At 42.1% G+C, this 16,760-nt stretch overlaps 1 protein-coding gene across 2 annotated transcripts; it reads left to right on the forward strand.

Annotated features, from left to right (window-relative positions):
• Positions 1 to 5,318: 5,318 nt before the first annotated feature.
• Positions 5,319 to 15,935, forward strand: KCNE2 (potassium voltage-gated channel subfamily E regulatory subunit 2). 2 transcript variants are annotated; one of them, XM_081004510.1, is made up of 2 exons: positions 5,319 to 5,404; positions 14,508 to 15,935. In XM_081004510.1, the coding sequence occupies exon 2, from the start codon at positions 14,520 to 14,522 to the stop codon at positions 14,895 to 14,897; it is 378 nt and encodes a 125-aa protein (XP_080860636.1). In that variant the 5' UTR covers positions 5,319 to 5,404; positions 14,508 to 14,519; the 3' UTR covers positions 14,898 to 15,935. The 2 variants fall into 2 exon arrangements, with proteins under 2 accessions (XP_080860636.1, XP_080860635.1); XM_081004509.1 differs by lacking the exon at positions 5,319 to 5,404 and adding an exon at positions 11,104 to 11,552.
• The last annotated feature ends 825 nt before the right edge of the window (positions 15,936 to 16,760 follow it).

Genomic DNA, 16,760 nt, shown 5'->3' on the forward strand with positions numbered 1-16,760 from the left:
TGAGTGGTAGAGCATGTGTTTTGCATGCACAGGTACTCAAATGCAACCCCTGGCATCTCCTGGTAGGTCTGGGAGAGACTGTCTGGGAGAAACACTGGAAAGCCCCTGCCTTTCTCTATTGAGACAGGTTACCCAGCTACAATGCTCCGCACAACGGTGAGATGTTTTGCATTTCCGAGGGGCCACTAGGGGTGCATCAGAAGATGGCTGACAATAACATCTCTCCGACCCACACGAGGTAATTTGGAGGCTGTGATGGGAGTAAATAGCCTCCCTACCCCCCCAGGATTGTGGGGGGGGGGCTGCCCTTGCCTGCTGTGCCCTATCCCACCCCCGAATTTGTGGGGATGGGGGCACTAGGCACAATGCCCTCCTGTGGGATTTCAGCGCTCCTGGACGCTGTCTCTGATCCGCGCCACTAGCTGCAAGAACTTCAAAAGAAACAATTTGGATGAAGCGAATGCACATATTTCAAGGAAGGAGGGGGAGTAAAGACTGCTAACAGAAGAGATCTCTGATAAAACAAGACGAGTCGGAGGAACAAGTATAAATCATGAGAAGATACGCCAAGACTCGGTATGGCAAAGGGACTGAGGGGGGGGGGACTTTCCTTTCTTTCCTTTATGTGATTAAACAAGAATCCCCCCCCTCACAAGTCAGAAATGTCATTTTAAGGACTTAAGCTGTGGATTTAAGGCTGTGTGGAGATAAACTTTCGAACCAAAGCATGTTTTGAGAAGAGTGTGGAATGTATAAGGGCTTTGGAATGACGCAGTTAAAAGTGCCGTTGCCATATTGGGAAGTTCTGTTGGAGGACTTAAGTCTGGGAGGAGAAATAGAGAAATAGAGCTGTTTTTATATTGTGGGTGAAACTCCTCAGAGGGACTTAAGAACGACAGTTCTGTAATTAAAGATGGAAACCATCTCGATTTGAGGATTGGACGAACGGAAAAATTCACACAGGATTATTATTGGTGTTTATCGGCTTAAGGAGACTATCAGAAGAGATCATAAAGAAAAAAGAGAAAATATATGAACAAGATGTGATGTGGAAACAGCAAGATAAGACTGGATAGAATTATGAACTTTGTTTGGACTGATTTGGACATTAACGCAGTAGCAAGAAGATGATCAGAATCCCCCTTCGGATCTTGAAATATGGGTCCCCTCAACAAAATTTAAAATTCGGCTTTGTAATTCGGAATTTATGTGATGTGATTTGATTTGATTTGATTGGCTGGTTAATAAAAATTATTTTTTAAAAAAGAAAAAGAGATGTTTTGCATTTCCATATAAATTATACAAAATATTTCTAAATTTGCATTTGTACATATAAATTAGCACATGCACATTTTATGTAAGTCCACATCTTCTTTCTGAGTGATGCATTTCCTTTCTTTTGGGATATGTACAGGTCTTCTCCTGTAAAGGCGCAATGGGATATTTAATGGGAAAACAAATGCAAGGAAGTAGCAACATGAAACTTTGACTTACTGGCTGTTCCTCCACTCCATAGAGAAAACTAGCTGCATTTGGAGAAAGATTCCAACTTTGCTGCCTCCATGCATATCCCATTCATTTCCTAAAGTCTTTCATTCAGGAATTAACTGTGGCTCACTGCACCAGAAAAAAAAAATCTTAGCTAGATACATGAAGCCGACTTCCAAGATACATCTAAGGCCATATTCGTTTAATACCTTGCAGGTATTAAAATTCTTGTATTTTTTATTATTTAAAACATTCCTTTAACCCTCTTCATCAACAATATCCAGGCAGTTCAAAAGAATACAAACTACAGCAATGAACAGACACAGGAGAAAATGGCAGGATATTTATTTACCACAGATGACAGCACTGCTCATGCTGGAAGATCCATGATTCTTGACAGTGTTCAGTTCTGTCTTCACCTGAAAGCAAATTCCACTGCAATCAACGAGGCTTATATGTACTTTTGTTACCCAAGAAAATCTTCAATAAAAGCGATTTTTAAAAATTAGACCTAGTTTTCGCCGTGGTAGCCAACTTGAGTCTGAGCTATACCACTTCAGACTGCAGTTGGTGACTGAATGCTCCTCTGTAAAAATCCCTGCATATAGAGAACCAAGGTAAAGGTTATAGCCTAGCCTTCTCCCTGACAGGCTAGTTTTCTATATTCAGTGTATTTCCTACCCCTTAGTGGTGAAATACAGTATTCAGTCATGTGTTACAACCCAGACGCAACTTTCCACCTCACTAAGAAGTAGGCCTTATTTTTATATGTATTTAGAATGTTAGCCTTTTGCAACCAAGATGGAATGTCTCGGTGTCCTTCAGAAACAAAACAATTGTTTACTCCAGCAAAGTTAGTATCCTCTCTTGAAAGTTACCCAGTGTGGTCAGCACATCCTGTCCTAAGTGGCTAGATAAAATCCCCAGATGGTTCCGAGATGTACACAGATCTTCCTTCAAGTGATACTTTTGTGGAATAGTCCAAGAAGTTTAGAGATATGTGACCAAGACAGCAATCTTTATTTCCAATAACCATCTTTTAAATGGTGCCAAATAATTTTTGCTGCTGCTTCTCCCCCCCCCCCCAAGGTACACAAATGGAAATTTTATATCTGAATCTTGGATTCCAGCTTTGCTCTCTGTGCACAAAACCCATTTTGAAAATGTGGAGCTTTGGTCTGATTTTTAGTCATATTGGAACAAGACTGAGTTTGCTTTATCTCATATAGGGAAAGATGCAGTGGAATATTCTGCTTGGAGAAAATGGCTCCCACCTGATCCTCTTGAAGACTGGAGCTTCATTATAGGCCATTCTGGACTTTAATTGGTAGAAAAGTAGTACTTATGATGTTTTCTAAATCAGCAAGTTTGCCAGCAGCACTCAGCATTGCTCAGCAATTTTAAGAAACAAACACACAAAAGAATCATTGCTATTTTGAAAGCTTCCGCCCACCATCTTGATTCAAAATGGCATTCAGTGTATCCAAACATAGATGAAAACCTTCTTATTGATGTCCGGAGCCATCATACAAAATTTGGTTACAATATCAAATGCACAGAGAGCAGACAGACAAGCCACTTTGCAAAATAAATAGTAGAAGATTACAATACTAATTTTAAGGGGGATTGCTTCCTGAAATTAACTCTTCGATCAAGGTGTCATGCAAAATGACCAAATTATCTTTATATGAAGGCAAGGTGTTTAAGTCAAGGGGTGGCTGAGCATTATAATAATAAGGGTAGAATCTAAAACTCGGTTGTCCTTATTCTACCAGCAGGTGGCTCTTCTCTATAGAAGTTTTGGACCTGAAAATTGTTTCCCAAGCTGCTTTGAGAAAACAATTGTCAGTCTCAGAAGAGATATCCATTCTACATTTGTACAGAAAATTAATCTGATTTCTCCTTCATCGTCCATAACCTCTCTCTAGTAAAGTATTTTAATAATAATAATAATAATAATAATAATAATAATAATAATAATATCTTTATTGTCATTGCCCCCTTCGGGGACAACGAAATTACTTGACTGCTCCATAAAAACACTAATTAATCAATACAGTATAATACAGCAAGGGAGATTAGATGACTTTCAAAGTCCGGGCTTCCCATTCAGGGCCGAGATCGCTCTGGAGAAGAAGCTGTTCTTAAGACGGCTCGTTCTTGTCTTCATCGTCCTGTATCTCCGTCCCGACGGCAAGAGCTCGAAGAGACAGTGACCAGGATGCGATGGATCTTTTACTATGTCCAGTGCCTTCCTATGGCACCTTGTGGCATAAATCTGCTCTAAGGTGGAGAGTGGGCAGCCAACAATGCTCTCTGCTGCCTTAACAACCCTGCACAACCCCATCCTGTCCTGGGTAGTACAGCTTCCGTACCACACACATAAGCCATAAGTGAGCACGCTCTCAATGGCACAGTGATAGAAGGCAAGCAGCAGTTTCTGCGGAAGATGGTTTTTCCTTAGTATTCTCAGAAAGTACAGTCTCTGCTGCGCCTTCTTCACAAGCCCCCTTGTGTTGACACTCCAGGACAGATCCTCTTGTAATTCAATGCCCAAAAATCTGAACGTTGTTACCCTCTCTACACAGACCCCATCAATCAAAAGTGGCTGGACGTTGCTCTTCTGTCTCCTGAAGTCCACCACAAGCTCCTTTGTCTTCCTTGTATTTATGAGCAAGTTGTTAGCTCTGCACCACTCTGTCAGCCGCTCCACCTCATCTCTATAATCCGTTTCACCCTCCCTTTCAGAGATGAGCCCAATCACGGTTGTGTCATCTGCAAATTTGACAACCCTATTACTAGGGTGAGTAGCGACACAATCGTACGTGTAGAGAATATAAAGGAGCGGACTGAGTACGCATCCCTGTGGTGTTCCTATGTTAGTCTTGAGCATATTAGAGGTATAGGGGCCCAACCGAACCCTCTGGGGGCGGTCTGACAAAAAGTCCAATATCCACCCACAAAGTGATAATGGAAGCCCCAGATCTTTTAAAAGGGAATCTGCTCTGAAAATACTGTAAAACAACAGATCTGGCCAATCGTGCGTGTGGAACATTAAAACCACTACATATAAGTTGGGATCAAAATAAGTGATCAGCATGGAGAAAACCCACAAGGAGCTTTCCCTGAGCTGATCCACCTGCCAAGAAGAAGCTGTTTTTCTGGTATTATGGCCCTCACCCTTATTTCACACCTTCCTCAGTCATACATTTTGCCCCTTTTCCTCATTCTGTCTCTCGATCTCCACACACTTCATACTGTTATGAAAAGTCCACACAAAGGGAAGGAAATGTGAAAACATTGAATTTTCTCAAACACATCATGTTTCGTTGTTGCTGCTTGTTTTTTGTGGTTAATCTGTCATGCTCGCCATCACTTGGCTAAAAGCAGAAACACCTGGTTTCCTCCCTCACCGCTTCCAGATAAACCCCTGTCTAGATTTCTCCAGAGTGGAAAAACTGCTTGGAGCAATTTGAGTGGAAAAACAAGTGTCAGGAAAAGGGTTAGGCAAGTCACTCCTTCACGAAACATTGCAGCCTCAGAAGGCTGTTTCTCATTTAAAAAACAAAATGAAAACCTTGTTGAGGCTTTGTTACATGTGTTTCTGTGAAATGTGTAATCGGTCTAAGGAATCTTTTGCCTGAGTCAGGAACTAATAAAAAAGATGAATCACATCTATATCGTATCTTTCAACCAGGGTTCCTGCAGTTTATTTGAAATGCAAATTAATAACATCTTTTACAGTGCTATGAAGTTGCATAAGCACCGTGGCATTATTCTCAGGGTACTTTATGGGCTTGTATTATTGCCAGAGCTAGCTATGTCAAAACTTAACATTGGTTCAGAACTTCAACGTACGGTCAGATGATGGTAGAATTGAAGGGGGCAATAAAAGGAACCTACTTCACACATCAAGGTAGGCCAAACTATAGCTTGCTAGGACCATGCAAACATGTTGTCCCCTAATGCAGAACTGACAGCTGTTTTGCTCCTCTCCAGTCCTTTTACTTTAGTATACACAGCAGCTAAGCCAAGTCTTACCATGCCATTGAACCTGGCATCTTGGTTAAGCTCTCTTCTCCTTAAACATGATCCATAAACAATGTGCTAAGCTTAGCTGCCATGCTGTGCTGAGCTAAAAGAACTGGAGCGGGACAAAGTGGTTGCAGTCTCCCTGGGAGATATACATGTTTGCAAAGCAATTCTCCCTAAAACAATGCCTGTTGTGTGTTATTTTCACCAATAAGTACATTTTTATGGACAATGTACCCATTATATTCACTTTCGCAGTGCTTTTCTTCTAGAATAAAAGGTGCCAGTACTGCATACCATTGAGTACCCCCAGAAAAAGAGTACTGGGTTTTTGTATGTACAAATGCGCACATTTTTGTATCTACAATTAATGGATTGGAGAATTTGATTGCACAATTTGGAGACGTACAGATTTCAAAGCAAGGCTGCGTTTCAATTCTTGGAAAGTGCGAATTAGGCAGGTTCACTTTTAAAGTTTCCAAGAGAAAAAACAATGAGTGAATTGTGATAGTCTCAGAATTTACTGGACTGGAACGCTATGCGTAAATGCTGATGAGCTCTTGTTGTTTTTACAGAATGTAGTTATGTAGTTCCGTGAAACCGTGTCACTCTGGTAATCATTACAAAGACAAAAATTGTATCGATATTAAAAACAAGTACCGGTATACCCGCTTTCTGTGAGTATATATAGAATACAGCCATTTTGGGTTTCCCAACTTTAGGGGAAAACAAAAACAGACCTAAGCAAATGGCACTTGTTTCAAGAGCTGTGACTGCTTAGCTAAAAAGAAATATTCTTTGAATCATAGAACTGTAGAGTTGGAAGGGACCCTAAGGATCCTCTAGTCCAACCCCCTGCAATGCGGGAATATGCATATGGGGAATTGAACCTGTGACCTTGGCGTTATCACTTCAGGCCTTGGGTTGATCCTGCATTGCTGACAGTTTTTAGACTGGAATAAAACTCACTGTGTTGCAGCTAGGTCTTCCAGAACTAGGTAAAGCATTAATAAAAGCAACCATTTAAATCCAATTTCAACATATTTACAAGTCAGTTTGTGGGCCAAAGGACTTTGCCTGCTCTTGGAAGGTCATTACAGTAGCAGCAAGGACGTCTCCTGTATCAATTTCAAGCTGACTGATCAGTAATTACATAGTTGCTGATGCTAATGCTATTCTAGGCTGCATCAACAGAAACACAGTGTCCAGATCAAGGGAAGTAGTAAAAGGTAAAGGTAAAGGTACCCCTGACCGTTAGGTCCAGTTGCGGATGACTCTGGGGTTGCACGCTCATCTCGCTCTATAGGCTGAGGGAGCTGGTATTTGTCCGCAGACAGCTTCCAGGTCATGTGGCCAGCATGACTAAGCTTCTGGCGAACCAGAGCAGCGCACGGAAATGCCGTTTACCTTCCCACCAGAGAGGTGCCTATTTATCTACTTGCACTTGACATGCTTTCGAACTGCTAGGTGGGCAGGAGCTGGGACCGAATAACGGGAGCTCACCCCGTCGCGGGGATTCGAACCGCCGAACTTCTGATCGGCAAGCCCTAGGCTCTGTGGTTTAGACCACAGCGCCACCCGCGTCCCAAGGGAAGTAGTAGAACTACTCTATTCTGCTTTGGAGTACAGTGGTGCCTCGCAAGACGAAATTAATTCGTTCCGCAAGTTTTTTCTTCTTGCGAGTTTTTCGTCTTGCGAAGCACGGTTTCCCATAGGAATGCATTGAAAATCAATTAATGCGTTCCTAGGGAAACCGCTTGCCAGGCTGGCGGTGCGGAGAAGGGCTTTTCTCCCCACCGCAAGCCTTCAGGACAGGTACGGGAACAGAGGGGAAGGCGCGCAGCGCTTTCCCTCTGTTCCCGGGGCTTGCGTGGGAGGAGGGTTTTTCCTCCCCACCGCCAACATTCAGAACAGCATTCTGAATGTTGGCGGTGGGAAGGAAAACCCTCCTCCCACCCCAAGTCTTCAGGAAAGCCATCCGAAGCTGGGCGGCGGGAGAAGGTGTCCCCGCCCCCCCGCCCGGCATCGGAGATTCGTTCCGATGCCGGGCGGCGGGAGGAGGCGTTCCCCCCCCCCCGCCCGGCATCGGAGATTCGTTCCGATGCCGGGCGGCGGGAGGAGGCGTTCCCCCCCCGCCCGGCATCGGAGATTCGTTCCGAAGCCGGGCGGCGGGAGGAGGTCCGAGGACAGTGGGGAAGACGCGCTGCGCTTCCCCGCTGTCCCGGAGATTTCCCTATGGGCTGTCGTCTTGCGAAGCAAGCCCATAGGGAAATTCGTTTTGCGAAGCGCCTCCAAAACGGAAAACCCTTTCGTCTAGCGGGTTTTCCGTCTTGCGAGGCGTTCGTCTTGCGGGGTACCACTGTACAGTGGTACCTCTGGTTACGTACTTAATTCGTTCTGGAAGTCCGTTCTTAACCTGAAACCGCTGGTGCACAATTTCTGTTCTCATCCTGAGGTAGAGTTCTTAACTTGAGGTACTACTTCTGGGTTAGCGGAGTCTGTAACCTGAAGCGTTTGTAACCTGAAGCGTTTGTAACCCGAGGTACCACCGTATGTCTCAGAGCACTATACATTAGCTCCATCCCACAACTGGCCTGTCTCATGAGACTAAGGGAACGAGCCAAAGATGTTCTTTTCCTTCCTCTTGTTTGGGATTCCCTTAGGCTACGGAAAGCAATGCTCAAACCTTGCTCTGAAAGGTGTGTTCTCTGAGTCATGGTCCCTTAGAAGCCCTAGCCAAAAGGTCAGCATGTAAAAGATATTTGACAAAAGTTCCTAAATCCCAATTTCATTCTGTACCTGAAGGTCTTAAGCAGCAGAACCCACTATGGTTTTCTAGACTAGGTCCTACTTGTGAACCCTGTATCATCTGTACTGTGGACAAAGAAAACTTAATGTTCCATATGTATTAATAGTTTATTTAATAAGCTATTCAAGTCAGGGAAAATCCAGGTATGTACAGAATGATGTTGAAGGTAATGATAAATACATGCAGATGAAGTGTTTACTGGATGCAGAGGGCCTGAGAGCCTCATAGCACTTATTTTGGAATTGCCCCAATGAATAAACTATAGCTGAAGTGGCTTGAAAACTGTAGTCTCTTGGTGGGCTTGTCTAAGTGAAAGTAATAGAGGAAGAAAATGTGAAGGTAAGTGCTCTCCACTTTGCAGGTGGGAAAAATAAGACTGTAATAGAATAAAGTAAAGGAGCCCGTAGGAACTGTAGGAGCATATTTTTAAAGTACCTTCTTCCCTAAACTGAACAAACTAATTTGACAAATTCAAATGACTTTAATTGTTATGTACTGAAGTTCTCACACTGGGCCAGCAGGGGGATACTGTAGATAGTTTTCACTCAGGTCCACATATGCAAATAAGGGATTGAAAGTGACGTTCAGTGATTGGATAGTTACAGAAAGTGGTTACTGTTGCGTTCTAGTGGAGCTCTATATAAGCAGGCTGGCTGAACCCTTCAGTTCAGTTCTGTTCTGGCCTGTGAATAAACAAGAGCTGTTTGAAGAATCGCTGTGTCATCTGATATGTTCACCCACAACTTAACATTAATGAAACTGACTTTCAAAAACCAAAACCAGAGCTTGGCAAAGTATTTTTTGCCAGTGTTCCCATCTCACCCACAAATTGGGTTCCAGACTTTTTACACCCCTAAACCTACAGTTACATACAAAAATATTGTACCTAAAATAAGTATCTAAAATTGATGTTCGCTATATGATGTAGTCACCTAAAATGAGTCCAAGTTACAAGGAAATGCAAACAATGTGTTTTGCAATATTGTACTAAGAAAAGAAAGCTATTAAAATGAAGATCATGTACAACATAAACTTTACAAGAGAAGCCATATCACAAACCTCTTCCTTGTTTTTTAACTCCAAATTCATGTGCCCCAAGAATAAATAAAAACCACTGGGAGTGAAAATCTTGTTGTCATTGTCTTTGAACTATTCTGTGGACAATCCATTTTTCCTGCAAAAAGTCATACATTGGAAGAGTAACAGGGTACAGAAAAATGATGAGAAATAGACATGTATTGTTAGGGGAATGTGACTGGAAGCTATGGGATGAACAGAAATAGAGGCCTGTTCAATGGTTTTATGGAAGGGTCACTTTGGAAAGGGGATGAAGCTCCCTTCCATGATCCCAGAGAGGCTTGCTAGTTAATCCTCTTGCTACAATAGTCTCTTGTTTTGGGGTTGGCAACTGGTGACAAGTCATTACTCTTCAGAGAGACACATGTGACCCTGGACTTCCCATTGCCAAGGTCTTATATATATAGCCAGGTTATAAGCTCCACCTTCAAACCACTTGAGGGTTTTTCCACAAATGATGTATTCATGGTTTCAAACTATTTCTTCATTTACTGTAATTGAAATCTGAACTACAAATGTATCACTTGAACTGACATCACGGTTTTTAAAAATTAAAACCCAAGTGTAGAGGTCCTTAATCTAAATCAGAGCCACAGTTCAAGGGTGTGAGAGGTTTACTTTTCTGAGATTTCAGCAGGCATTGCTCATGCTTCAATCCTCTACAGCAGACATGTCCAGCTCCCAAGAGACTGCGATATACTCCCACTATTAAAAAAACCTGGCAGCGTTCTACCCATTGGATTGACCAAAGTTGTGCTGAGCTTTTTTTAGGGAGCCAGGATCAACCATGGACAAAATTAAACACAGTGGGGTGTATGTCTGAGTAAGCCTTGTGGGTCCTGCTTGACAGCCAGTCACAAGTCAGTTATGTTCATCCAGGGGATAGTTTAACACCTTTGGGAAGTTTGGCTGCCATGATTTCTTGTTATGTACTGAGCTTGTATCCTAGAGCAATAGGCAGCAGGTAGGATCCTAGAAGGCAGCAACCTGATTGGTCTGCAGGAGCCGCCCAATCCGGCTCCAGGAGGAAGTGAATCAGCAACCTGATTGGCCTGCAAGAACAATCCAATCAGGCTCCAGGAGGGGAGTTGAACCAGCCAATCACACGGGACCCATTGTGTAAATAATGTACAGTGGATGCTCGGGTTGTGAACGTGATCCGTGTGGGAGGCACATTTGCAACCTGTAGTGCCGCGACTGTGCATACATGGGTCACAATTTGGCGCTTCTGCACATGTGCCGAAACCTGGAAGTAACCCGTTCCGGTACTTCCGGGTTCGGCGCAGTCCGCAACCCGAAATCGTGCAACCTGAAGTGTCTGTAACCCGAAGTATGACTGTATATATAGCCAGAGGTTTTGGGGATAAGCACTCACTCACTGTTTACCATGAGCTGAAATAGAGAGTATGAAATCAACACTCAACTCCGAGTATATTTCATTTCTCCATCTTCTTAGCAGACAGAAACTATTCTGTACTTCGTTTGCGCAAAAGGAGATGTGGCTGTTCTCTGTAATATGAAGACCATATTACCATGGTTTGTGAAGTTCAGGAGATGCCAGTGGGGGAAAACTCTGATGAGGAGAAATAATTGAGTTTAGGAAGGGAAAATAAAGCCCCCCCCCCATACAACATGAGTTTGGGCATTTTGGATGAAATTGTGTGGTGATTTCCAATTCCTCCCATTTTTATTTTTATTTTTGATACAGTACTTCTAGTTTTACTTCACTCCCACTAAAGCTATAGTAAGCAACAATTTAAATTTCAAACCATACCATCATTATAGCCTTTACTGAGCATAATGTTCAGTACAGAGTAACTCTCCTGTAAAAACCCCCCACAAAAACCCATGACTGTTCCTTTAAAGTTTTATATTACAATGATTTACAGGTTGAAAAAGTTTGTTATGTACCCTACCAAGCATGAAGGTTACCTGTTGGGTGTCAGCCAATATTTAACTTCCCAGTGAGATTAGGTGTAAGAATACATTTGCTTTAAAGTTAGATCAGTACCAGGCAATTATTCAGCAGCACAAGATGGAATTTTCTTCCAGCTGATGTTTTCTCTGTTCTATTCAAGAGTATCACGATACTGTTCACGTAAAATCTTTGTTGCTGTGAATTTCTTTATATAAAAGCACAGAGGAGGTAAGTTTCTGGTAACAATGACTGATTTCCTTTAAAGCTTTGATTTAAAATTAAACAGGAAAAATAGCAGATAGAAAGGAACTGATGTGAAAATGAGAAATGCTTTGAGATGTGAAGCCAGAATACATAAGATGAATAAGTGCAGAACTTAAAAATAAACGTAGAAGTGCTTTCGTATATGTAGGCAAAGTATATGTACCAATGAAGGCATAATAAGATCAAATAGCCAAAAAGTAAATTGTTATAGGCTGGGGACAGAATGATTAAATCAGAAACAATACCCTAATTCTGACCAACAATCGCTAGAAATATTTAAGCTATAATTAGATTGGATGACATTTTGAAAAATGCAATATGCAATGTTATGTTGTTTATGGCTTCTTTAAAAAAAAGCCTCCTAGATAGCAGAATCATATTACAGTGGTACCTCGGGTTAAGTACTTAATTCGTTCCGGAGGTTCGTTCTTAACCTGAAACTGTTCTTAACCTGAAGCACCACTTTAGCTAATGGGGCCTCCTGCTGCTGCCGCGCCACCGGAGCACGATTTCTGTTCTCATCCTGAAGCAAAGTTCTTAACCTGAAGCACTATTTCTGGGTTAGCGGAGTCTGTAACCTGAAACGTATGTAACCTGAAGCGTATGTAACCTGAAGCGTATGTAACCCAAGGTACCACTGTACTGCAAGAATGATTAAGTGACATTCTACAACTTCTGCATGTTAAGACAGCCAGAATGAATTGCAGCGCCCTACTCACATGTTATAGTTTAAAATCCATGTGCCTAGAACAGAAACTGGCTTACACCTATTTTTAAAGCCAATTTTCTATAGGTGGCAATGATTAACACCACATTCCGACACTATGCCCAGTGCTGATACAGGGTGTGCATAAAGTAGTTCAGGCACCAGAAGGCATCCCTGTGCTACTGTTCAATGGACAGGCAGAGTTACTTTTAATCATGCAGGTCATCAGGTCCTCTGTGCCAGCGGGGCATGCAGATCTCTTGTCATGTGGGGTGATTGAGAAGCCTGGAAGGGATTTGTGTTGGGATCAAACACTTTCTCCAAGAGCTTAAAATGCATATATAATCTGATTAATATACACAAGGTCATAAGGTAGAATGAAGCCATATTATGGCAGTAATGATACTTGGCCCCCTCCTTAAAAACTGGCATGCCTGTCAGCCAGTGGCTGAGTTGAAATTTGAAGCAGAGACGCTTACCTTATAGCCTAGGGTAGCAGGCACACTATACCTTAAAAGCACATTCCCCACATTCCCTCAAAGAATTCTGGGCACTGTAATTTGTTAAGGGTTGCTGGGAAATGTTCCATCTGTGAGGGGTAAATTTCAGTGCTCAGAATTCTTTGTGGGAAAGAAAGCATTTTAAATGTGCTTTAAAGATATACATAGTGTGTATGTAGCCTGTAACTAAATGCCATGCTTCATCAGTTAAAGTTGTGTCATCTTTTAATCATAATATTTCAGCAGAATCTTGTTCACCAGGATCATTCATTAATACATGCCTATCTTATGAATCCTAATTTGTCCCTATAATTATATACTTTATAATTATATACTTATATAATTATATACTCTATAATTATATACTTTATAAGGGACACGGGTGGCACTGTCGGTAAAAGCCTCAGCGCCTAGGGCTTGCCGATCAAAAGGTTGGCGGTTCGAATCCCCGCGGCGGGGTGCACTCCCGTTGCTCGGTCCCAGCGCCTGCCAACCTAGCAGTTCGAAAGCACCCCTGGGTGCAAGTAGATAAATAGGGACTGCTTACTAGCGGGAAGGTAAAGGGCATTCCGTGTGCTGCGCTGGCTCGCCAGATGCAGCTTGTCACGCTGGCCACGTGACCCGGAAGTGTCTCCGGACAGCACTGGCGCCCGGCCTCTTGAGTGAGATGGGCGCACAACCCTAGAGTCTGTCAAGACTGGCCCGTACGGGCAGGGGTACCTTTACCTTTTATCTTATGAATCCTAATTTGTCCCTATAATTATATACTTTATTATGTAAACTGATCTTCTATATTTGTATTGAGACAACATTTGATGTACTGAGTGATAACCAAACCCAGCATGAATCAAATCCCCAACTTCCTACTTAATACTGATCCTCTCTAATGCTTGCAATAAGATTATCTAAATCTTTCTTCCTATGCATTCAACAATTATTATTTTTGCTCTTAGACTTTTTAAAATCACAAGTGCATTTCAAGTTCAAAGTAGAAGAAGAATGAGAAGGAACTAATTAATAAGCTTTCAAGACAACTGCCTCTTTATGCCTAATGCAACATAACTTGGTATTTCTGTGACCCAATGTGCTTTTGAGTTTACAAAGCAGAATCCCAGTGATTCTAGTCTGCCCCTCACTACGTAATTTCTGTTCCATACATAGTATCAGCAAAGCTACACAAATTTTCATTTCTGTGATTCCTTCTACTGAAGAGCAGGCATTGGCAAACTCCGGCCCTCCAGATGTTTGGGACTACAATTCCCATCATCCCTGACCACTGGTCCTGTTAGCTAGGGGTGATGGGAATTGTAGTCCCAAACATCTGGAGGGCCAGAGTTTGTCTCTGCCTGCTGAAGAGAATTTCATATGCCCCTGGGGTGTTGCTAGATGCTTAAAGGACTTGGGTCACACACCCATGACACACAATTGCATATGTTAGTTTTTATATATTGATGCCTCTGGAAAATTAAGATGGTGAATAGCTGGCATTTCAGCAGCACTATACCCAGTAGCCACCTTATCAGCAAAGTTTTTTAAAAAAATAATAAGTTTAAGAAAGGGAAAGCGACAAGAGCAATTAGCCGCACCACAAAAGACCTGGGACTTGGGGCACCCCTTAATAATGCCCCAGTATGCCCTTCTCCCAAGAGAGTAGCAAATGTATGATTCTCCTGTAGGAAGATGACTGATGCATGCTTTTGTGTTTAATGACAGTTCACTGGAAATATGGCCACCTTACAGAACTTCACAAAGGCTCTGGAAGATACTTTCAGGAAGACATTCCTTGATTACATGAATAGCTGGCGAAGAAATACCACAATTGAAGAAAATACGTTGCAAGCAACACTTGATGCTGAGAACTTAAATTATGTCATTATGTACCTCATGGTGATGATTGGGATTTTCTCCTTCATTGTTGTGATGATCTTAGTGAGCACCGTGAAATCAAAGAGACGAGAGCACTCTGATGACCCTTATCATCAATACATTGTGGATGACTGGGGCAACAAGCTCAAAAACCAGACGCTGCTCCACCATGACCTTAAATGCACCATCCATGAAAATACTGGTGCAAAGGATCAAGCGAGCACCCAGACTGCTTGATCTGTGGGAGAAATTGCCACTACCTGAATGAAGTAGTGAGGCATCAGATCAAGGTCTGCATTTTAAAATGAGCTTAAAAAATATATTTGCAAATGTTTGTATCTCTCATGCCAGGCAGAAACCAGCTGGCTAAGTACTTTGGCAGATGTTTATCTTCCTAAACAGGGCCCCTCTGATCTATAGCAGTGCCTCAGGGTTGTAAAAGGAAATTACAGGCTGGGAGCAAAAGGTCACACTGACCATACAAATTACAGAATACAATCAAGCTGCAAAAAACACTAATTAAGAGTTGGTAAATAGTGAAATTTATTGTTTAACAGAAAATTTATCCCATGTGCCTCCCATTAGACTTGAGCCATATTTTCCTAAGGTTAAAGGGCAAGAGCTAATAGAAACAGCAGCTGGTTTGAAAGGGGGGTGTAAATTTAAGGGGTTGCTTTTGGAAACTGTTTTTATTAAGTTCCTTGTTACTTTGAAAAGGCCTTTTCTTCTAAAAATCTATATATGTTATGTATGAAATATACTGGCTTAAATGTAATTATGCAAAGGATCTAGAAAGTAAGAAATGTTAGATTCTTATGTTAGATTCTTATTTCATTGATGGTGTGTGAGAAGGTGAACCCAAGATCTCTGTTTAAGATAAAAAATCAAAACCATTAGCCATCTGTTTTGGAGTGAATAGGGCAATAGGGCAATAGGGCAAAGATGATCTGATAATTAAGGTGCCTGGTCGAGGCAAATGTAAGATATATGGCTACTTGTCTGCCATTTATGGATAGAAGGAAATATAGCTCTTTGTCTCCCATAAAAGGTAATAGGAAATGGGAGTATCTTTTATGATTGGTTCTAGCAAACAGCCAATAGGAATTTCAACCTGGCTGATTGGACAGAGGCAGCCAAAGGAGGAGCAAGGGGGCTGGGCTGAGGAAATATAAGTGCTGGCCATCAGGGCTGGAGTGGGCAGAGCTTTGGTATCCATATACCACTGTGTCTCTCATTTATTTGTCTGACAAATAAATTATTATTTTAATTTCTCTATTGCTGCGTTGAATATTTCATTCCAGCTAAGCGTTAACCACAAGCAGGGTGCTACAGTAGTACTGGAGAATTCTCTCTCTCTCTGTGTGTGTGTGTGTTATTTTAAGTCATTTTACCTTTAAAAATCATAAATGCTAAACAATATCATATTGTACAGAAACCAGTCTTCCCAAACAGGGTGCTCTCCAGATATTGTAGAGTGCAACTCCATCATCAGCAAATACTTCCAGGCAAATGTGTATGTATTTTGAAGTCTACATGACTAATGTAGGAAGAACCTTGTTTGTTTTTAAGGTTGCGGGCAGTAGCAGCTTTGAGACTCTTTAAGTGACTGAATGACTCAGTGAAAACTACAAAAAATGTTGCCACTGCTTTACTAAACAAGATGGGAGAGGTCATCCAGCCACCACAATAATCTTTTCAGCCAGCTTCCCTGTTTTCATCTGTTTCAACCAACCTACCTAACCTTTAGAACCCTTTTAAGGTGTTAGCAATCACATAAGGCAGGACAAGCAGGAATGAGGGTCCTAGCTAAACTGCTTCCTTCTGTTGCCTTCCAAATTATGGAATACAACTGCCTGAAATGGGGAGGCTTTTTTCTTCCACAAAGGCTCCCCCCCTGCATATCTCAGAACCCTAATTATGCAGGGTTCTAAAATGCATGGGGGGCCTCCACGGATGCAAAAAATTGAAGCTGAACCAAGGGGCACAGTCCTCATCAAACTTACCCAGTTCCATTTACAGTCCATTGTGCTACTTCATATTCAGAGACTGGTATTTCCTGATCATAGTAACAAGATCAGGACATCCTACAAACCTGTTTGC

This window comes from Podarcis pityusensis (assembly GCF_964106645.2).
Source record: "Podarcis pityusensis genome assembly, chromosome: 4".
In the NCBI taxonomy this organism is placed as follows: Eukaryota; Metazoa; Chordata; class Lepidosauria; order Squamata; family Lacertidae; genus Podarcis; species Podarcis pityusensis.

Coding starts and splice junctions, on each gene's coding strand:
- KCNE2 (XM_081004510.1), top strand. CDS start 14,520: ATGGCCACCTTACAGAACTTCACAAAGGCTCTGGAAGATACTTTCAGG.